Source organism: Magnolia sinica, chromosome 10 (assembly GCF_029962835.1).
Source record: "Magnolia sinica isolate HGM2019 chromosome 10, MsV1, whole genome shotgun sequence".
In the NCBI taxonomy this organism is placed as follows: Eukaryota; Viridiplantae; Streptophyta; class Magnoliopsida; order Magnoliales; family Magnoliaceae; genus Magnolia; species Magnolia sinica.
In genome coordinates, this window is record NC_080582.1 from 14,698,676 (window position 1) to 14,722,732 (window position 24,057).

General features: G+C 39.5%; 2 protein-coding genes across 10 annotated transcripts in view; both read right to left on the reverse strand.

The window, feature by feature from the left end:
• Positions 1-18,095, reverse strand: part of LOC131258042 (protein STRICTOSIDINE SYNTHASE-LIKE 10-like) — a 136,326-nt gene extending 118,231 nt beyond the window's left edge. For 4 of the 9 annotated variants that reach the window (XR_009177818.1, XR_009177817.1, XR_009177820.1 and 1 more), the window contains exon 1: positions 16,655-16,788. Coding sequence is in view for 1 of the 9 variants with exons in the window: in XM_058259075.1 (XP_058115058.1) it covers positions 15,423-15,897; positions 16,655-16,921; positions 17,807-17,889 (825 nt within the window). In the remaining 8 variants the exon portion in view is untranslated. Of the gene's footprint in view, positions 1-15,048; positions 15,074-15,363; positions 15,898-16,654; positions 16,922-17,806 lie in introns of those variants that run through there. The other 5 variants (XM_058259075.1, XR_009177803.1, XR_009177812.1 and 2 more) reach the window with 5 other exon arrangements.
• Positions 1-24,057, reverse strand: part of LOC131258043 (uncharacterized) — a 96,452-nt gene that overhangs the window by 36,146 nt on the left and 36,249 nt on the right. The window lies entirely within an intron of this gene.

Sequence of the window (24,057 nt, forward strand, 5' to 3'; positions counted from 1 at the left end):
ATCAACACATCATTGTGAGGCTCAAGAGGTTGTTTTCACCACAATTGTGTTGCATTTAACACATACATACTAGTAACTTGGTGGATCACAACCGGACAGTTGGATTAACCACGATTGAGCAGAAAAACCAAAACTTCTAGAAGAGGTAAATGAAGAAGTAGATATTGCGTTAACACTTATATGTATAGGAAATTAAATAATCAAAGTCCTTATTAGTGGATGGAAGTGTCAAAAAAAAAAATTCTAACCTAATCCAAACAGTGAAGATACCGGTGCTCGTTTATTGTGGGTGTGCACTGCTAAGAAAAAAGTGACGGCAGCATTTAAGTATGTGGAAGAAGATGCCCAAAAAATTGGATAAATTCATCAGTACCACAGTAGACTTTTTATAATAAAAAGATAATCGTAAAAGGAAAAGGTAAAATCTAACCAATGAAACTTTTTATAATAAAAAGATAATCGTAAAACGAAAAGGTAAAATTCTAACCAATGAAACACAAATGCCACACGCTTGTAGATCTTGTAGATAAGCATAGAATGTTGTAGGCGAATGTTAAGTCTTCAGTCAAGAACCTTGGGTACTCTTACCAGTCAATGGTCATGCACCAGGTGAATGGCCCACTCCAATTAAACTAGGACAAACATTCTCGAAACTTTCATTTCCTTACCAGATCTCAATTATTTTGGTATTCTCTCATACAAATTTAAAAGGAATCATGGGGCCTGTTTGGATTTAGGCAAGCTCTGTATGATCAGCAATCCACAGCATGCTGTCAAGGTTAGTAGGGTCATGGACAGGTTGTTACTACCAGGCCTAAAGGTTACAAGACAGAAGCAATGAATCAAATGGTTGCAGACCCTAATAGCAATAAGTTTCCATGGTCTATACTTGTTTAGATGAGGGAATTCTCTAACCCAATAGCACTGGACTTGCTTAATGCACTAGCTTTGAGTTATGACTTAGAAGCTCTATGAAGTTCATACCAAAAGACAGAGCATCGCTCTCACTATGGTTGAAGTTATTCGCCTTAAATAAACAAGTTAAGTGTACTAATAGACTTGCTTACCATAACCAGATGTGGATAGGGTCTTGCTCGACAGGGGGATTCGGATGGACAGAGAGTTTTTGATTCAATAAGGAGTAGTTTCATCCCTTGTTTGTCAAACTCGATTGGTTGGTGGCATGTTTGCACATGTGCACAAGTGCCACATTTTTTAGTGCTCAAAGATTGATGATGACAGGCTAAAGTACTGCGAAGCGATGGGTTTATCCGACATCATAGTTGAAACTGACTCCCGAATCATTGTAGAAGCGGCCACAAACCCACGAGTCTCAGGATGCTAAAGCATATGGTACCATATGGGCATCATTCAAAGATTGATTCGGCCTCTCAACCTGCTTTTTTCTCACACCCTCCGAGAAGGTAATTCGGTTGCAGGTGGTCTGGCGAAGATCGCAAGAGACAGGTGCCCAAACAAGCTCTATTGTAACAAAGCTGCCCTTCCAAAAAGCATTAGAGGCTCTCTAGTGCTGGATAAAGCGGGTGTAGGACTGATTATGAGCAAGATAACTGAGAAGGGAGTGGGCTGAGAATCTCTAAATTTTTCCTGCAGATGGGCCCCTGTTTTTCTGCACATGATTCAGGACTGTCTGTCTGAGACGCCATTGCTGGGGATGACTGGCTGCAACGACATTCTAATAGGACTGATGCTTGACTGGGGGTGTGCTACTAGGCTGATGATTGATGGCAGTTTGGTTGAGGCTGAAGATTGAGGTGGAATGAAGCTTTGCAGCTAGCGGCATGTAGGTGTTTGGCTGTGTGCTGTGCAGCAGGGCCAACCAGTTGCATGAGTCCCTCCTATTGATGCTAATATGGGACAGTTGCGGGTCCCTGACTTCAGCGAAATCCAGATTTTCCTCGCTTGAAGCAGTTCCTTCTCCTCCAGTTCCTTCTTTCCTTTTTCTCCTTTTTTCCATTTGCCAATTAGGCAAAATGATAGGTGAGGCCCAATGTAATTGTGTAGCCCACCCGAAAGTTCAATCTGTACATCCTTGTTTCAAATTAACAAAGATACAGGGGGCTAGTCCCCACTTTTTGGGAAAAAAAAAGAAGAAGAAGAAGAAGATTGATGATGACACATGCACACTGGGATGCTTGAACTTGGATGATTGTACACGTGACACTTTGGAACATGTCACATAACTGCATGAATAAGTGTAAATCTTCACGGGCATCCAAAACATAAACTGATATTGACAAGTAGTTCCACTCTCCATCAAAGATGCCCAATCCATGGTCTAGTGGTCATATAACCATAACTAATCCAAAAATGCAGTTCCCGTCAAAGGAGTTAAACAAATCATGGACATGTACAGTTATTCTAACTGCTTGTTGCAGCACAAGTTTGCCCAAATCCAAATAACACCATAGAGTGTTAATAAATCACAATAGGAATAGAATCCTAAGCGCCCATTTCATATTAGTGGTACCAATTTTTCATTGATCTAGACCATCGATGTTATTTAATGCAGAGTGGATTAGGGATAAGCAAATTAAAAATCTTCTAGATTTTGAGATCCCAACCATCATATATTTGCTCTTACTATGGCCCCTTGTATTATTTATTAACCATAAGGTCGGAAAAGTCCAATGGTCATTGCTTCTTAAGGGCCCCCATAAATATTGCTGAAAACGTTAGGATTACCACAAATTGCACTAGATAAAACAGGTGAACTATATCGAACTGCCAGTGCAATATAACAATTCCAAACATTAACTTATGATTATGGTGACAACAAGCTCAATAATATCTGTTTCAAAGCATCTGAAATTCATTCATTCCCATTAGTATTTTATGAAACAATGGCAGATTCGGATTTGAAGGTACTAGCCCTTTATTTGGGTGTCTCTATTCCGTACTATTTCTTTTAGAAATCATTGGTCAAGCTCATAATTGTTTTTACAAATTGCAGAAATACCCAACTGAAATACTTTCAGTTTTAGCCTTGATTAAGTCTGAAGAAGGGGAAAGAGTATGTCAGACTATTCAATTCTTTATTGTTTTTTCTATTTTTATTCAGTAATGATATAGAGATATTAAAGTTGGCGATCTATTTATTTTTATCATGCAATGGGGAACTGTATTTCAGAGATCAATCTCAACGTAGTTTATCCACCTTTATGCGTTTGGGCTTTGTTATGGTCATTGTTGATTCTCATGTACTATTTTACTGTCTACCATCCCATTAACATTTGGTGGCAGAACATTGATTTTTACAAATCATATAAACTATTAGAAATTTGCTACTAAGCTTGTTGTTCACTGGGTGGATAGACATATTTGAATTTTTTTCATTCTAATGAGTTATTTGGTTCTGTAAAACTATGCTGTTATTTGGAGTATCAGCTGACGTGATTGGTTTGGTTCCTCTGTCTATTTTTGCAGGAAAGCTTCGAGTACAGGCTGTTGTGTACAGAGGGAGATATTGTTTCACGGGCCCATGAATATGTTCGGTGAGCATTTCATTACATGAGAGAAGAGGAGAGTTGGTTATCACCTAATAATTTTGGTGTCTGTTAGATTTTCATTTATTTACGGCCATTGACTAGTTGCTGACTTGGAACATTTAGTCTTATGGGTCATAAGAACATGCTTGGATCCTTTAACTAGATGGAATGTCCTTCATAACATCCCTGTAACATTCCGAATTTTTGCCAACTTGGAGATAGACGTCCTTAGGCAATGGGTCGATCATAACACCCTATTGACTTCTTAAAAACTCAATCTCAAAGTATAAAATCCATTTTTAACCCATTTCCTTCAAAATCTCACCTTTCACCACCTTGTTCTTCAGATTTTTCTAAGTACTTTCACATTAGACACAAATCCTAAAGTTTAAATGATGAAGAACAATACTTAAACTAAAACTTATTGTAAATAGTAAATACATAAATAAAATGGGCTTTTGACCATTAACCTTATGAAATCTCACAAAATGAATAAGTTATTTGGAAAGATCAGCCTCTCCTACCCTAGGACCTTATTCTGTCGTAATTAGGATGGAATTTAGTTAAGTACTAAACTAAATTAATTATGAAATTAGTTCAAACCACTTTAAATATGAACTGCAAGACCCAAAACTAGTAGAATCGCTAACGCTACATTACCTGAAAACCTAGGAGCAATCTCAAAACCCAGTTGCTCTCGGGAGTATCTTGAAACTCCGTATCGGACCTGGACCGTGCGTCGAAAGTCCGATTACCGCAAAACTATATGGTTATGACCGCCTTGTTGGGCTTGACGACCATCTCGGAAATAAAGTCCTAATAATATCCAGAAACGCACAACTTGAGCCCAGAGTGAAGTGTGTGAGAAACACGAATATCTTTAGAAAATGAACTGAAACTTAAGTGAATTGAGTCATTTGCTTGCAGGCCAAATCTAAGGTTTCAGACCGTCAGATTCTGACCCAACTACACCCTCGGATCAGGAAAAATTTCCAACACATGTCAGTGCACTTGTGGCCCTGATCGAGTAACGGTGACCGTTGAACTAAAACTAGTCCTCCACGGTCGATCTGTAAATCCAATCAGACCGAAAACTTAACTTGACCTAGATCCAATGTCAGGAAACTTTTCCCATACCGTATGCAGGAAAGGGGCCTCCAAAAGAGCTCCGTTGGATCGAAACAGTCACTATTTAGCTATAACCTAAGTATACCATGGCCCTGGGGCCATTGAGGTCAGTTCTGGGCCTATATAAGGGCCTTAAACCCTCTCTCTCTCATTCTATAAGAATTTTTAAACCTTAGGACAGAGAATAGAGCAAAAAGAGAAGGAAAGAGAGAGAAAGTGAGAGAGAGAGAGAGAGTTGGAGTTTGTCCCTGGGATTCGATCCCACCACTCCACGTGCCTAACCACTGCTTTCGTGTCGCTATACCGGCGATTCCGATTCCGTTTTCAAGTGAGAAATTCTAACCCTAACCTGTTTTAGGGATTCAAATAAAGCAGATGGTGGAATAGCTAACCTATTTCATGCTATAGGTTGCTGTTGTGCCGTAGATAAAGACTTGGTGTACAAACTGAGTTCGATACGAGTCTACCGGCGAAAGGTGCGTACAATAAACGTTTAGGTTATGGTTTTCAAGGCTTTCAATGTCAGCAATGATTTATTATTGACTTGATTACTATCACATATGCTTAGATAGGAGGTTTTCTGTATATCAAGCCTATATATAAACTATAATGATCTATAATGCATTCCATATGTTTGTTGAAAGGTTTGAATGAATATGAAATTTGGATGTGTGTTCGCCATGATTATTTATTGTAAATACATGACTGTTGTGCATGTGGCAACTCCTATGTGAAAGGATTTGCCGTAAATGTGTTTTACTAATTTATTACATATGTGTGATATGTGTAGCCTAAGTGTTTGATAAAATGCTTGAATGAGGAAATGCTTGTTGAAAATGCATGTAATGAGGGCATTGAGATGGGATTCTCAATGACCTTATCTATAGTTACAGTTTCCTTTATAGAACCTGTCTTAATACTATATGCTTTATGGATGAATGCGTATGTATGTTGACATGTTCTCTAAGTGATCGTTTAAAATGCTTATATAAGATTTACATTTGAATGGGTTGCTACATGCTATCTTGACTATCAAACATGAATCCTTATTGTGTTCGGAGTGTGCGTGGGCTATGGTGTAGTCCAGGCAATCGGTAATGGTGCACGATCGGTGGCCAAACTGTTTAGCCACGATGGATACGCCCGATGAATCCGAGTCGTACGCTGCTTGTCGACAGTGGTTAGGCCACGCGGAGTGCTTATGTGCTCCATGTCAATTAATTCAACGTACGCTCGTACCAGTCGAGCTTTTCAAGTAACCCGATTGGCCTAATGTATGTTCACCATGTATGGACGCTACTGCTTGAACCTAAGGTACCAAACTTACCAGTGAAAAGCCCGTTTAACCTTGGTACCATGATTCGCTAAGACTCACGAGCCGGGCATGGTGGTATGGGACACCATGGTCGAGATGTCAGCCTACGCTGGGGCGAGGAGCCTCCCCGTAGTAACCAGTGAGCAAACCAAACTTGTGAGCCAAATACAGTGGTATGGGACACTGTATTCGAGCTGTCGGCCTACGATCAGGTAATGAGCCCGTAGTGACCTCGAGTATACACTAGGAGTACACTAAGGTGACTAGCCTTTTCGTAGTAACCTCGAGTATAAACTAGGCCTGCGCTGATGGTGACGAGCCTCTCCGTAGTGACCTAGAACTGCCTATAGTATGCGATTAACTAGGATTGACAGCCCTAGATGGATCATTGTATGAGTAAATGATATAAAGGGAGGTGCCTTAGCTTTCTAATCCTACTGTATAAATAAACCTAATTAAGTATTAGCTAACACGATCATGCACCGCATTGCATGTGCTTTGGCGAGGAAGCGCATGTTTCGGGAGGATGTCATGCGCAAACGTGAGATGAAGTTGCTCAGGGAGTGTAGACGAGGGCATGTATCATTATCACATACCATTCTTACATTAACAAGAGTACTTAGGACATGATTGTTGTATTACTTTATCATTACTGCTTGACTGAATTGATAACATGTTAACCTTTGCTTTATAGTTCCACTGAATTAGCTACTCATTTCCACCTGGGACGATGTTTTAAACACCACCCAGACTCTAGTTTAGATGCAGGTGATGGTGAGGTCTATACAGCAGAGTTGGATTTCGTAAGCGAGGAGGAAGGATTCTCTCACGTTCAACTATCGAGCGGATCTATGTAGATCTCATACCGATGCGCAGGGACTACTGGGATACTTGTTTAGTTGAACACATTTACTTCTTGCATTTTACATGTTTAGAAACAATACATGTATATATTTAGCCCGGTTCCATACTCATACTCCAAAATTTATGAAACGTTTTCATAATTAAATGCATATATTTCAGTCTTCCGCTTGCCAAATTACATTAACTCTGGAGTATGATATGTTGTTTTAGTATAATCTCACTCATGTTTAAATACACTAATATGGACAACATTCAATCATCATTATCTATGTTGCATAAGTGATGCGTTGGAACTCGAGAGTAGAGCTTTTCTCGACCCTCGATTTTCAGGGCGTTACAAGATGGTATTAGAGCATGATTTGGATTAAACTGGGCTTGGGTTATGGTAACACTATGCACTCTAATGCACTCTGACTTAGGAGGGGGCGATGAAATGTAGAAACAGTCATAGGATTCCAGGTTTCGCCCGTCGATGAAACTGACTGTTGATATGAGAAACTGACCGTTGAAATTTGACCTGTAGGTGTCTGTGCTCATATGAGATGATCCTATTTCCTTTCTAGACCGTCAATCGACGAGTTTAGACAATAATTTGGTGTATTCCACATACAAAGAACCCGAAAAGTGTGAATATAAGCGAGATGGGACCCGAAAACGCTTCAAACGGACTCGGGGGGCCCAAACGATGCAAATCGGAGGGATCCGGGTGGGTCCCGTTCACATCCGGTGTCCCCAGGAGGGGATAACATCTCCAATTTGGGGAGGCATCCCCCCACTGTCCAGCGACTGGGGATGGCATCCCCGATTTTGGACAGCGGGTCGGGCGGCCCGTTTTCTGTAATTTTCCTACACTTTTCGTCCGACTTCGAAAAATCATATCTCCCTCAATATAACTCCGATTTAGGTGATTCAAAATTCATATTGAAGCTTGATAAGTTTAGTTTCATATAAAAATAAGTAAAAAATATAGTAAAAATTTTAATATAATTAGAAATAGGTCGTTGTGACAACTATCCAAAAATCATTAGTTTGGACAGCTGCTGCTTCTAGAATTTTTAGAATTTTTTCACAAAACAAAATCAAATGAAATTGGATGGAGATGAAGTATACTTGATGAAGAATAATTATAAAAATAATTAAAATAATATACTAACTAAAAGTACCGAAAAAGGGTATAGAACTACCCTAGGACCTTAGGAATAAGGATTATATAAAATCTGACAATATAAGAAATCCGATAAATTAATAACGTGAACCCTAGGACCTCTCTAACTAGTACGGGCATATGTGAAGTGCTTGAGCACAGTTAAATTCAAGTCCAGGCAACTCAATTTCAATTAGACAACTTTTGACCCTAAGCGATAAAACAATTTCTTGTATTAGAAATGGTATGAAATCATCTAGTGCATGAGCATAAACTTCGGATTACAACTATACCGCTACTCCTAAATTAAGACTAGGCTACTGGTTATACTAAGGAATGTAAAAGACTGATTATGCTAAAATGATTAAAGGATAGACTTAGTTAGTAGGGTTGATTAGGTTGGAGGGAGACCTCATTCCTTCATCGGATCCCCTTGATACTTATAAGCTTCTCTAAGTAACCGGCTTAGACCCACTACACAACTTTCCTTCTGTGTTGGCCCGACCACTTACAACCAAACGTTTATATTTTTTTCACCTTTGAGAAGTGTTAAGAATATATAACCGATAGAGATTTTTTTCCTTTTTAGGCCTAAGAAATTTCTCAAATGGGCAACAGACAATTAGGAATAGGGTCCCGAGTCATAGACAATTCTGGCATCTATATTGTGCATATGAATTTAGAAAGATAGTCTGCCCGTTAACCTATTTTGTCTGAATTCCTTGTGTACTAATAATGTATAGATTATATTACGGTATTAAACTAGATATGATTAAAGAGGGTAAGTCGGGACCGTAGTAAGAGTCCTTTGGTAGAATTAGGCATCTTGCCACAAACTCACACCCGTCCCTTGAATCAACCACATCACCCATCATTTTTAACTCATTTCTATAACCATAGGTACCAATGCCATAGTACACATCATCGATGAAAGGAAAACCAATGTATTGAGTGATCGTTTCTTATTTTATATCAAGGATCCTAAATTACACCTTGTTTCGACATACGGATCAGGACATAGATTCTTAAGTCTTGAGAAAAAATAATAATAATAATTTTTAAGGGGGGTAGAACATTATGAGCCTAATCTAGTTAAGTCAGTCTGTACATCCATTGGATCAAAGTGGCGCAGCAGAAACGTGAGGAGCCCTTGCCCCACCGGCCCAGGATCGAAGGAAATTGATCCAGGTTAGATGAAAGGTTAGGTCACTAAATGGTCATTAAATAGGAGTTGAACCTTCCTTAGAATGTTAACAATGAAGTTACTGGAATAACAGCAATTAGGATTTAAGTATTAAAATAATTCATAACAATGGGTATGAGCTGAGGTCAGTGTATCCACAAATCCACGCGTTAAATACGAACATAATAGAAGCCTTGGCCAACTCTATATGATTAGAAACCCTTTTAGGATGATCTATTAAGGTGTTTATTAACCCCTATCTTGGACATAGATTAAGACGAGGACTCTCTTAGACCAAGACCTAAAGGGCAACCTTATAAATAGAAAATTTGAACCTTTCAGTGATGGGCCTTCCCTAAGCTTTTAGAGTGATCGGACTACGGAGCTACTAAAATATACAACTGCGAAGCATTCGCGGCTTGGCCCAATTCTCAATCCTGGGTGACTACCAATGGACTCACTGCTTTGACCGAGCAGAAGACTAGGATCTACCAGGACTAGGAAGGGATACGATGAGCCTTCTACCCTGGTCAGGTAAGTGATCGATGTATCAGGATCAAGCCCACTACAACCGTCTCTCCGTATTGGTCGACCATTGAAAATATATATCTTACTCTAAATAGATGGGAATCGTCGTCAAGACTCCAAATAGATAAAGAAATAAATTGTAGCAAACCATCAGGGCATAAGCAAAAGATAAAGAGATAAGTTTTTAAGGGGGGTAGATTAAAATGTACCAGACTAGAATAGACAGTATACACCCTACCGCGCATATAAACTTGAAATTAATAAAACTTAGGCAAATATAATAATAAAATCTTTACTTATTACGCTTAGCCAATTTCAAGAATGAAATTATTTTTTTAAGGGGGGGTAAATTGTAACATCCCAGATTTTTGCCAACTTGGAGATAGACATCCTTAGGCAATGGGTCGATCATAACACCCTATTTACTTCTCAAAAACTCAATCCCAAAGTCTAAAATCCCTTTTTAACCCATTTCCTTCAAAATCTCACCTTTCACCACCTTGTTCTTCAGATTTTTCCAAGTACTTTCACATTAGACACAAATCCTAAAGTTTAAATGATGAAGAAAAATACTTAAACTAAAACTTACTGTAAATAGTAAATACATAAATAAAATGGGCTTTTGACCATTAACCTTATGGAACCTCACAAAATAAATAGGTTATTTGGAAAGATCAGCCTCTCCTACCCTAGGACCTTATTCTGTTGTAATTTGGATGGAATTTAGTTAAGTACTAAACTAAATTAATTGTGAAATTAGCTCGAACCACTTTCAATATGAACTGTAAGACTCAAAACTAGTAGAATCGCTAACGCTACATTACCTAAAAACCTTGGAGCAATCTCAAAACCCAGTTGCTCTTGGGAGCATCTTGAAACTCCTATCGGACCTGGACCACGCGTCGAAAGTTCGATTACTGCAAAACTATACGGTTATAACCGCCTTGTTGGGCTTGACGACCATCTCAAAAATCAAGTCCTAATAATATCCAGAAACGCATAACTTGAGCCCAGAGCAAAGTGTGTGAGAAATGCAAATATCTTTAGAAAATGAACTGAAACTTAAGTGAATTGAGTCGTTCGCTTGCAGGCCAAATCTAAGGTTTCAGACCGTCAGATTCTGACCCAACTACACCCTCAGATCAGAGAAAATTTTCAACACATGTCAGTGCACTTGTGGCCCTGATCGAGTAACGGTGACCGTTGAACTGAAACTGGTCCTCTGCGATCGATCTGTAAATCTGATCAGACCGAAAACTTAACTTGACTTAGATCCAATGTCAGGAAACTTTTTCCAGACCGTATGCAGGAAAGGGGCCTCCAGAAGAGCTCTGTTGGATCGAAACAGTCGCTATTTGGCTATAACCTAAGTATACCATGGCCCTGAGGCCATTGAGGTCAGTTCTGGGCCTATATAAGGGCCTTAAACCCTCTCTCTCTCTCTCATTCCATAAGAATTTTTAAACCCTAGGACAGAGAATAGAGCAAAAAGAGAAGGAAAGAGAGAGAAAGTGAGAGAGAGAGTTGGAGTTTGTCCCTGGGATTCGACCCCACCACTCCACGTGCCTAACCACTGCTTCCGTGTCGCTATACTAGCGATTCCGATTCTGTTTTTAGGTGAGAAATCCTAACCCTAACCTGTTTTAGGGATTCAAATAAAGCAGATGGTGGAATATCTAACCTATTTCATGCTATAGGTTGTCGTTGTGTCATAGACAAAGACTTAGTGTACAAACTGAGTTCGATAAGAGTTTACCGGCGAAAGGTGCAGACTATAAACGTTTAGGTTATGGTTTTCAAGGCTTTCAATATCAGCAATGATTTATGATTGACTTGATTGCTATCACATATGCTTAGATACGAGGTTTTCCGTATATCAGGCCTATATATAAACTATGATGATTTATAATGCATTCCATGTGTTTGTTGAAAGGTTTGAATGAATATGGAATTTGGATGTGTGTTCGCCATGATTATTGATTGTAAATACATGAATGTTATGCATGTGGCAACTCCTATGTGAAAGGATTTGCCGTAATATGTGTTTTACTAATTTATTACATATGTGTGATATGTGTAGCCTAAGTGTTTGATAAAATGCTTGAATGAGGAAATGCTTGTTGAAAATGCATGTAATGAGGGCATTGAGATGAGATTCTCAATGACCTTATCTATAGTTACAGTTTCCTTTATAGAACCTGTCTTACTACTATGTGCTTTATGGATGAATGCCTATATATGTTGACATGTTCTCTAAGTGATCGTTAAAATGCTTATATAAGATTTACATTTGAATGGGTTGCTACATGCTATCTTGACTATCAAACATGAATGCTTATTGTGTTCGGAGTGTGCTTGGGGCTACAGTGTAGTCCAAGCAATCGGTAATGGTGCACGATCGGTGGCCAAACTATTTAGCCACGATGGATACGCCCGATGAATCCGAGTCATATGCTGCTTATCAACAGTGGTTAGGCCATACGAAGTGCTTATGCGCTCCATGTCGATTAATTCAACGTATGCTCGTACCAGTCGAGCTTGTTAAGTAACCCGATTGGCTTAATATATGTTCACCATGTATGGATGCTACTGCTTAAACTTAAGGTACCAAACTTACCAGTGAAAAGCCCGTTTAACGTTGGTACCATGATCTGCTAAGACTCATGAGCCGGGCATGGTGGTATGGGAACCGTGGTCGAGATGTCGGCCTACGCTGGGGCAAGGAGCCTCCCAGTAGTAACCAGTGAGCAAACCAAACTCGTGAGCCAAATACAGTGGTATGGGACACTATATTCGAGCTGTCGGCTTACGATCAGGTGACGAGCCCGTAGTGACCTTGAGTATACACTAGGACTACACTAAGGTGACTAGCCTTTCCGTAGTAACCTCAAGTATAAACTAGGCCTGCGTTGATGGTAACGAGCCTCTCTGTAGCGACCTAGAACTGCCTATCGTATGTAATTAACTAGGATTGACGACCCTAGATGGATCATTATTTAAGTAAATGATATAAAGGGAGGTGCCTTAACTTCCCAATCCTGCTGTATAAATAAACCTAATTAAGTATTGGTTAACACGATCATGCACCGCATTGCATGTGCTTTGGCGAGGAAGCGCACGTTTCGGGAGGATGCCATGCGCGAACGTGAAATGAAGTCGCTGAGGGAGTGTAGGCGAGGGCATGCATCATTATCACATACCATTCTTGTATTAACAAGAGTACTTAGGACATAATTGTTGTACTGCTTTATCATTACTGCTTGACTGAATTGTAACATGTTAACCTTTGCTTTTATAGTTTCACTGAATTAGCTACTCATTCCTACTTGGGACGGTGTTTTAAATATCACCCAGACTCTGATTTAGATGCAGGTGATGGTGAGGTCTATACAGCAAAGTTGGACTTCATATGTGAGGAGGAAGAATTCTCCTATGTTCAACTATCGGGCGGATCTATGTAGATCTTATACCGATGCACAGGGACTACTGGGATACTTGTTTAGTTTAACACATTTACTTCTTGCATTTTACATGTTTAGAAACAATACATGTATATATTTAGCCCGGTTTCATACTTATACTCCAAAATTTGTGAAACGTTTTTATAATTAAATGCATATATTTCAGTCTACAGCTTGTTAAATTACATTAACTCTGGAGTATGATATGCTGTTTTAGTATAATCACACTCATGTTTAAATGCACTAATATGGACAACATTCAATCATCATTATTTATGTTGCATAAGTGATGCGTTGGAACTCGGGAGTAGAGTTTTGCTCGACCCCCAATTTTCAGGGCGTTACAATCCCCTACCCCCTGCGTTTTTTTGGTGGATGTGTACAAGGGCATATTATTTGAGTTTTGCGCTTGCACGACTGTAGTAACATTCAAATTCAAGTTGTGGTTGGCTAATTTCTGGGCTTTTCAAATAATGGGGATTCCTTGGAGCATATCCTCTTCAACTCTACTATAAAAAAGAGAATGAATTAGAGCCGGCAAGGGGCACTAGAAATAAAGATAAAAGGCTGTTGATGAAGAAAAAATTGGGAATTGGATGAAAATTTGGAATTGACCAACGCAAGCGTAGGCTGGTGATATGACGTTTGGTGAGAAATAGTAAGGCTTGTATTCTTATGCTTCAAGAGCCTACGGTTAATATCTCTAACTTACCTTATGCAGCAAAGGAATTGGGATTTGATAGAAGCCTCCGAGCAAAGTTCCACGATCAAGGCGCAAGAGCAGAAATGCAAACCTTGGGCAGCTGGATCACGGGTCCATGGCTAGTTTGTAGTGATTTTAATGTCAATTGGATGTTGAAGGGAGGCGGGTTTTGAAGGCTCAAGGTTTACTTGGTGTAATAACAGACAAGGTCATAGGAGAGCATGAGTAAGACTTGATAGGGCACTAGTTAACATGGAGTGAGTGGGTAAGGGAATCTCTCCCTTTAAAGTCTCTCACCTCTCTCATCTCTTATCTGATCACTCTCCTATTCTGGTGCCTGTGAAGGGAGTAGTGGACAGCTCCTCGAAGCCATTTAGATTTCAGATATTGTGGACAAACCACATCGGATTTAAAGAGGTGGTGAAGGAAATATGGGAGATAGTGTTGTTTGCATTACTGACCATCAAAGTCTTTCAGAACATGAAGAAGTTGGAATCTAAGCTGAGGGAATGGAACAATGAGTTTGGAGAAATTTTCCAAAGTGTTGGGGTCGTAAATGATGCAGTTTTGAAGGCTGAACATGATCTCTCATTGTCAAGATCAAAGGAACGAGGTACGGCCCTTGAGGATGCAAAATCCAAGCTGGTTATGGCTCTCCTTCAGGAGGATATCTTCTGAAAGTAAAACTCTAGAAACCAGTGGCTGTCGGAAGGAGAATTCAACAATAGATTCTTTCACGACTCTGTCATGGAGAAGATTCTTTCACGACTCCATCATGGAGAAGCAACATTGATTATTTGTAAATAGGATAAAGATAGAATTGGAAGTTACTTTGGAATCTCAGTCAAAGATAGAGACAAAAGTAGCCAGGTTCTACAGCTCCCTTTATACATCAGAAGGTATTGGTCTAACATATGATATCCTTAGCAGCATGCCTAGCTTAGTTCCAGACCAATATAATGAAGACCTTTTGCATGCTCTGGATATGGAATAAATGAAGGCAGCAACATTTTCTATTCCTCAAGATAGTGTGTCGAGACTAGATGGCTACTCGAGCAGTTTTTTCACATTCTTCTAGGAAATTGTGGGGGAAGATATTCTTAATTTAGTATGCGAGTTCATGGAAAGGGAGAGAGAATCTGCAAGCCTTTGGTAGCTCTCTCTTCTGCATGATTCTTGAGATCACGAAGTCAAAAAAAAGAAGTTGTCACACCTTTGGCCAATAAGCCTCTGCAATTGCATTTACAAGATTTTCTTGAAGCTCTTGACCTCTTAGTCAATTATAAGATTTCCAGTTTCTTCAAACCATCCAAAGGTCTCTGCCAAGAACAACTCCTCGAGTAAGTGAGCGACTCACTTCAACTTGATTTCAAGTCGAGTTAGTGAGTTTTAGAGTCTAATATGCAACTAACTCAAACCATGAGCATAGGTTCAATATTTCAATAAATTGAACAAAATATAATTTTAAGAAAACATAAACAAATGTTATAATTAACCACATTACTAGCAAATTAAAGTGTTTAAAGCTTGTAAATGGCAACATTGAAAACATAAACAAATGTTGTAATTAACCACATTACTAGGAAATTAACTATACAAGTGTCTAAAGCTTGTAATGCCAACATCGGGCGCGACCACAGATCCCAACCATAAGCTCCCATTGTTTTCTCCTACTTCACTAAGACGTGAAGTAATCTTTCCAAATTTATAATTTAACACCTCCATGATCTCACCCTTCTCATTAAAACACATTCCAATCACACCGTTGATGGATGCGATAGCTACCCAAAATTCTCCTCTAGGGTTCCTTTTGATGTTATCTGGGTATCCTGATAGCTGGGCGAAAACTTCAAGAGCTTCGGCTTTAGAACCCTGAAGCCAAAACCTCATTATTCTTTGAGTGCTGGTCCCTTCGATGAGGAGGAATGTGCTATCCTTAGTAATTGCCACCCCATTTGGGTAGACGAGGCCTTTAAGCAACACAGTCACCTTTTTGCTCCATGGATCGTATTTCAACAATCTTCCTGTCTGATCGCTGCTTATTGTGACCAATGTGTTGTCCCTACAAGAGAAAAGGTTTGATGAATTATGGTCTAACTGAAGTTATCAATAGCTAGAGATACATGTAATATTCAATTTCATCCCATGTATATGGTAATGCATCTCTATAAAAATCTTATTGGGCTAAAGAAATAGTATAAAAATAGTAGAGAATTGTCCAAATATTTTTGCTTTATCATAAAAGATGTAATATTTAATTTCCTTCCATGTACATGGTGATGTTCATATAGACCAATGATTAGGCAATCCTATCAAATCAAAGCTTGACAAATTTTTATTGTCATTGGATTAGGTGGAGAAGTTCCCTCTAGTACATTAAAGAGGCCTCCCTCGTCTAGTATTCGATAAGTACTGTCCAATCCTGTTGCCTCCTTAGAAGAAGAGAACTGGGGGCCATGCCCATTTCAATTTAAATTAATGTGGATCCAAACTAAAAGTTTCTTGGTTCTTGTAAAAGAGTGAGGGGAATCATTCTCAATAGAAAATTTTGCCGGTTTCAAGCTATTTCGGAAGCTAAAGCTCTTGAAAGAAAAGATTAAAGATTGGAAGAAAGAGATCTTAGAAAGTGTGAAGTGAAATACAAAGCGCTTTTAGAGAAATAATAATCCAAGAACTAGATAGTAAAGAACTAGAAATAATGAAAATTGCTCTAATTGCTGATAAATGCTTAGATATGTGGCATCGGTCAAGCAAGAAAGAAGTAATCTTCAAGCTTGATATAGAAAATGCAGCAATTGGTATGAGCGATGGAATAGTACCTCCTTGTGTATATCATGCTAGAGTCCATGAAATAAACAATCATGGTCGCCTGGTCAATATCCAGACCGTTGGTGAAGCGAAAGGGGACCCCTTGGGCCCCACTGGCTAGCTGGGTGGCCAATCCTCCAATGGGCCTCACCACAAGGAGCCCGTGATAAGCATCCGCAATGTACAGATCGCCGGTGGCCTTACTGAATTGCAAGCCTAGTGGCCTACCACATGTGTCTTCTAACCAAGGGTTTTCATGGCCATTGCACTCCTCATTCCTGATCGCAACAAAACAAAAGCATATGATCCTCCATATGAGTACATGCATGTCCCATCCATGCCAGGGAAAATCAGATCAAAGGTCCAGATCAGAGAACAACGGGCCCACTTGTAAGAACCCAGTTCTCTTTGGCACTATATAATCTTTAGCCCTAGGATTCGACAAATGTACTCATTTTCCCAGATTGTACTAATGGGGCCAGCTCTTACAGTTCTAGACTGTTTATTTGATGGTCCATGGATGAAGCAGATCCAAATCTCAAGTGGATCACACCACATGAAATGGTTGTCATTGAATGCCCACGAAACAAAATTTCCTAGGCCCATCATAATGTTTATTTGCCATCCAATTTGTTGATAAGATCACAGAGACATGAATGAAGCAGAAACACAAATATCAGCTTAGATCGCCAACTTTTGGGCCCCACAAGAAATTTTCAATGGTCAACAAACACTGTTTTCTGTGGGGTGGTCCACTTGAGATTTGGATCAGCTATATTTTTTGGCCATGGCATAAAGCGAGCTAAAAGAAGGGATGGACAGCGTCGATGTACAACACACATATGAAGGTGGGCCCCACAATCAGGGACTAAGCTGTAACCCCCAATTCACCTATTTGGCGCCTGGATTGGATAGCACGTAAGAAAACACAGTGGATCCCCCACACAATCTGGAAGGTTCTTAATGGTGGGCATCCACGTGCCATTCATGTAGTGTAGCCCACTTGAGTTTTGGATCAACTTGATTTTTTCTTTCATCCCCCATCCTCAACGTGGCCCATTAGATGAAAGTTTTAAATGATCAAACCATGGGCCCCACATGTACAAAATCTAGTGCAACATCAAGATACACATTTGCTGATAATTACAAATGTCCAATGTTACCTATACAGTGAAGTGACCGCAAACTCAGTCCAGCCGCTTGCTGCGCCTTGCCATTTAAGAACTCGACCGTCTGAGACACCCATATAAGGACCGTGGCCCAATGGATCGAAGGCTATACTCTCTGGCCCAGCCACCACCTAGATCGAGCTGTTGGAAGCGTCCAGGAACAATGGTGGTATCTAAAGGGAGAGAGAGGGAGAGAGAAGGAAAATAGACGAAGATGAAGATGAAAAATATGGCAAGCATTGTCATAGTAAAAAAAACACGTAATTGGATTGTATGGTTTTAAAATAAAAGAATATGGTAGTTTTAATAAAAGAATATGGTAGTTTTACATTTATATAGACTGTGCAATGTGCGTTGAGAGAGTGAAGAGGGAAGCGCGAAACCTTTAGCAGGAAGTTCCTGCGCAAGGATTCTTGATGTGGGACCCACTGCCATGTGTGTCAGATATCCAATCCGTCCATCCATTTTTTCGAGATCATTTTAGGAAATTAAACCAAAAGTGAGGTGGATTCAAAACTCAAGTGGGCCACACGAGAGGAAATAGAGGAGATTTAGTGAACACCATTGAAACATTTATATGGCCACAATAGTTTTGTATATGTCTAAGTTTTTTGTGATTTCACTTCATCTCGGTGAAAATGACCTAATAAACGGTTTGGATGGCATATAAACATCAAGGTGGAGCCTAGGAAGGTCTCAACGATAGGCGTTCCTTCCTCCAATGTTTCATCTCGTATGGCCCACCTGAATTTTGGATACTCCTCATTTTTAGTCACATGTCTTAAAATTATCTCAAAAAATTAATGGATGGGTTGGATTTCTGGTAAACATCATGGTGGACCTCACAATGCATCGTTGCGAAGTAACTTCATGCGAAAGGTTTTTGTAGTAAATTCGCGTCGGAAAGAGAGAAGAGGGAAGCGGATTTCCCAGAAGTTCCTGTGTTGGAAACCTAGGTGGGGCCCAACATGATGTTGGTGTGAAATCTATTCCATCCATCCAATTTTTAGCTCATTTTAAGACTTTAGACAAAGATTGAACAGTATCCAAGACTCAGGTGGGCTGCACAAATGGAAGAGGTACTTGGGGAAATTTCAACCGTTCAAGCCTGTCTGGGATCGACAGTGATGTTTACAAGCCATCCATACCGTTCATAACGTCATTCCTACTGGGATGAACTCAAATATATATATATATATATATATATATATATATTATACTGATTCAAAACTTATTTGGCTCCACAAATATTTCAAGAGTGGACATTCAATCCCCGCGTTTTCGAATCAATTGAGTCTTCGATCGGGTTCATTTTTGGTCCCATCTCCTAATTTTATCACAAATGGAAAACGAATGGACGAGGTAGATTTATCACAAACATCACGGTGGGCCCCACCTAAGTTTCCCATGCTGGAACTCCCTGCCGAAGACTTTCGCAAGAACTCCGCGTCCAATGAGGAGTCGGATGCGGATTGGATGCTGACAGGTTGAGTAGCGATACTCGCTACTGAAGTGACGTCACCAAGTTCTGTGGGCCCCACCATGATGTATGTGTTGTATCCTCACCGTCCATACATTTGGATAGATCATTTTAGGGTATGGTCCAAAGAACGAGGCAGATCCAAGGCTGGGGTGGACCCCACAACAGAAAACAGTGGTGAGAGTGACGCCCACTGTTGAAACCTTCCGAAGGTCCACTATGATGTTTATTTGAGATCGAACTGTTCATGTGTTAAAGAAGACATGAAAGAAGGGAAAACACAAATATTATTTTGATCGAAAACTTTTGTGGCCCTTATAACTTTTTAATGGTGGGTGTCACTCTCCCCATTGTTTTCTATGGTGGGGTCCTCTTGAGCTTTAGAGCTAACCTATCCTACCCTAATATGATCTCTCCAAACGGATGAGTGGTGTAGATTCAAAACTTACATCACGGTGTGGACCACAGAACTTGGTGACGTCACTTCATTAGCGAGTCTCGCTAGTAGCTAATTCGCGTAGGATTGCGTACCGTTACTCAATAGGCTCTTATCGTACTGAGTAAACTATGTTGGGCTCACCATGAATGTATGTGGTTTATCCACGTCGTCCATCCATTTTCCCAGATCATTTAAGGGGTTGAGACCAAAATTTAACCATATCCAAAGCTGAAGTTGACCATATCACAGGAAACAGTGGGAATAATGATTTCCATCATTGAAACCTTTCTGGCCCCACAGTGATGTTTGTTTGTCATCCAACCTGTTCATAAGATCACAAAAACATGGATGAAAGAGAAAACATATATTTAACCTTGATCCAAAACTTTCGTGGCCCTCAAGATTTTTTCAACGGTAGATTTTCAATTCACATTGTTTCCGATAGTGTGGTACATTTGAGCTTTATATATGCTTTTTTTTTGGGGGGCTAAGGCCGTAAAATTATCCATTAAAATGGATGGAACGAGTGGATAAAATATATAAATCACGGTGGACCTCACTACGCAATCCGCTTTGGATGTCAATGCAAAATGGTGGGCCCACATAGCAATGCCCATGATAGTGGCCACACAGACCCTTTACTATACGGATGGGATTAGGTGAGACCAGGGGAGGCGCATTAGATACTCCCTCGCCACCTGCCAATGGCTTATGGTCAGTGCTCTATGGGCCCACCATGATGTATGTGTTTCATCCATGCTGTCCATCTATTTTTCTAGATCATTTTAGAGTATGATAAAAAAAAATGAGGTATATCCCAATCTCAAGTGGACCACATTAAAGGAAACAATGTTGAATGAACGTCGACCATTAAATTTTTTTTGGGGCCCATAAAGTTTTGGATCAAGTTGATCTTTGTTTTTATCCTTCATCTAGGTCTGTATAACCTAATCAACAGATTGGATTTCAAATAAATAGTACGTTGGGCCTTAGGAGAATTTTAATGGTGGATATCCAATCACTATTGTTTTCCTTTAGTGTGGTCCACTTGAGATTTATATCCCTCTAATTTTTGGGATCAAGCCCTATAATGATATGTAAAAATGGATGAAATACAACATCATGGTCGGGCCCACAGATCACCGACCATCAGCCAGCGGGCTAGTAGCAAGGAGTAGCCAATCAGTTTTCGAGGCAAGGATGATAGCTTAATGGTTGAGTCCCGGGCCCACCTCGATATATGTGTTGTATATCCATGCCATCCATCCATTTTCCCCCATCATATTAGGGTATGGTCTTAAAAATGAGGTAGATCCAAATCTCAGGTGGACCACAAAGTAGGGATTGAATTCCCACCATTAAAAACTTCTTGGGCTGCTAAAGTTTTAAATCAAGATGCTATCTATCTCTCCTTTCCCTTCACCTAGGTAAGTGTGCCGTTATCGTATGATTGGATGGCAAGTAAACGTTACAGTGTGTCATAGGAAGCTTTTAACGATGGACATTCAATCAACATTGTTTTCCTCTAGTGTGGTCCACCTAAGATTTGGATCTGCTTCATTTTTTTGTAATTCCCAAAAATGATCTGCAAAGACAAATGGACAACATGAATATTCAACACATACATCAAGGTGGGGCCATGATCAGGGCCTCACTTAATCCGTGCTTCTTTATGACATGGTTCAACATCATGATTAGCCCTATCCCCCGCAAAGCCAACTTATTTGGACCGAATATGGATCCATTGTTTGTTACAAACAGAAAATTGTAATATAATTGGGCCACTACATTTAACGCAGCAACGCCCACAATGTCAATGATGATATGAACCAATCACAATGCTGGAAAATAAAAATTTCCTATTTGTGGGCCCACCATGAATTGATGTGTATATAGCTGTCCCGTCATTTTACCATCTTATGCCCAAAAATAAGGTAGATTCAAAGCTCAAGTGGACGACACTACAGAAAATAATGAGACTGAATGTTTACCATTAAGAACTTCTGGAGGGTTATGGAAGTTTTAGATGAAACATATATTTGTGTTTTCCATTCATCCAGGTTTATGTGACTTTATAAATGGATTGGATAGCAAATAAATAATGCGATAGGTCCCAAGAAGCTGTAGCCGTTCAATCCCCACTATTTCATGTAATGTAGTCCACTTAGGTTTTGGATCTGCTTATTTTTAAGCTCCCTTGAAATGATTTAGCAAAATGAATGGACAACGGGGATAATGGCAGGCTCACAAAGCTTGTCCACCACTGACGCAGTTTTGGGGCTACTCACATAAAAATAAACGTGAGTTAAATACTAATGGGCCCCACATGTACGGTGCACTTGCATATAAGAAATTGAGGAGCAGATGGTAGCTGAAACAACACCTAGTTAAATTAATTGGCAGATGGATGATTATAAATTGGTTGTAGCATAATTTTCATAGGACCATGGCTTACAAATAGAAAGATTTTTTAGAGCAAGAGTGCAAGTCCTGTCGTATTCATGGGCTCAGACCCTACGCATCTAAGAATCTAGACAGATTTTTAGACCTAGAAATTGGGTTGGGTCTAGGTGGAGTCGAAGTAAAAAATAGCAGACCCATTAAAGGTTTTCTTGGACCTAGACTCGACCCATTTATAACATGAGTTAGGTTGGAGTCAGGTATATAAATTACAATTGAGTTTTTAAACAAATAATGTTCTGTACCATCAATTAGGGGTGATGATCTTTTTTTATAAAATAAATAAATAAAATAGGTAGAGGTCCACATTCAATAGGTAAAATTAAACATTTAAAATAGTTCTACTGTCATGGTTTTTCGTTTAATCTTTATCTTTCATGTTTAGATTATTACAAATAGTAAATGGGTAACCATGTTTTAGAAAGAAAAGGTGGTGAACTATTACTATGGACGACTAGCCCATAAGAAAAAAAGAATCCTATATATGTAATTTATATTTTTTAGTAGGTCGAGTTGAGAATTAGGTCTAACTTGAGTTGGGTTGGAATCCATTTTAGTGTGACTCAATTCAAACTCATTTTAAAAGCTTGGATTCAAGTTAGGTCAAGTCAGATTGATTTTAAAGGGACTAATAATAATAGTAATTTGGGTCGAACTTTTAGATGCAAACCCATTCAATTGGTTAAAATTTTAGATCCAAACTCACACTACAACAAAAAAAAAAAAAAAAAGCACGGGTAAAACTTTTAGCGGCGTTCAGAAAGCGCCGGCAAATGGGTGTGTCGGTAAATGCTTTACTAGTGCTTAATCACCCTTTCCTGATGCTTTTAGGTCACCGTGATTTAGTAGATTTTTACCGGCGCCTATTCTGTTTTTACCAGCGCATTCTGCTAGCTGCCGGTAATAACTAGAAAAGTCAAAAAAAGGCAAAAGTTTGTCCCAGTGCCAGTAAAACTATTTCAAAGCACGGTTTTTAGCAATGGAAAAATGCCGATAAAAATCTATGCAAGCGTCGGAAGAGGTCTTCCAAAGGGTTACAAAGATTTGATAAGCTTAGGTTTAAAGCCGTGCAATCCGTAGTGTAGGTGAGTAATTTTTTATTTTTATTTTTCAATTGCAACCTGTATTTTTTTTAAAATATTTGAGCTTCTGTATTCTCAAAAGCATCTCATTCTCTAAGGCACAGACTAGATCCAATATATAAACAACTTGTACATGACTAACTAAATCTAAGATTCCAGTCTAATAGCCAAAATAGATCAAAAGACTGTCGAAAGGGAAGAGAAAGAGAGAGAGAGAGAGAGAGAGAACAAAACACAGCCGTGTTTCTTTCAAGTCAAAATACAAGAGCTAAAAGCTGCAACCGTAGCAAGTATGGGTCACCACCCAATCCAATTCCATTACAGATGTGACATATCTGTACCCTCAACACAAACCTCCAAATTACACTGGATTTGGCCAGCAAAATGACTAACAGAAATGCTAGCCGTTTAAATTCAACAGTCACACTCATACCAATCGGAGCCATCCAATCATTTGATCCTTTATGTCATACATCCAAAGTGGCAGCTGAACGCGAACAATTCACCGGATTCTGCCAGAGTAGCATCCATTCCCTCCATCAGTGCGACCGAAAAGCTCCCAAACAAGGATGGAATAAATTTGCCAAAAGTAAGAAAATAAAAGAACAACCTTTAATAATAGAAAAAAAAAAACAAACGGATAGATTTGGACGGTACTTGGCTGCGACCTAGAATCAACAATGTGGGAGGGACCTGACCGTGGGGACTTTGATGTATGTGTTGTATATCTACACTGGTTATCTGTTTGGCCAGCTCATTTTAAGACATGGGCAAAAAATGAAAC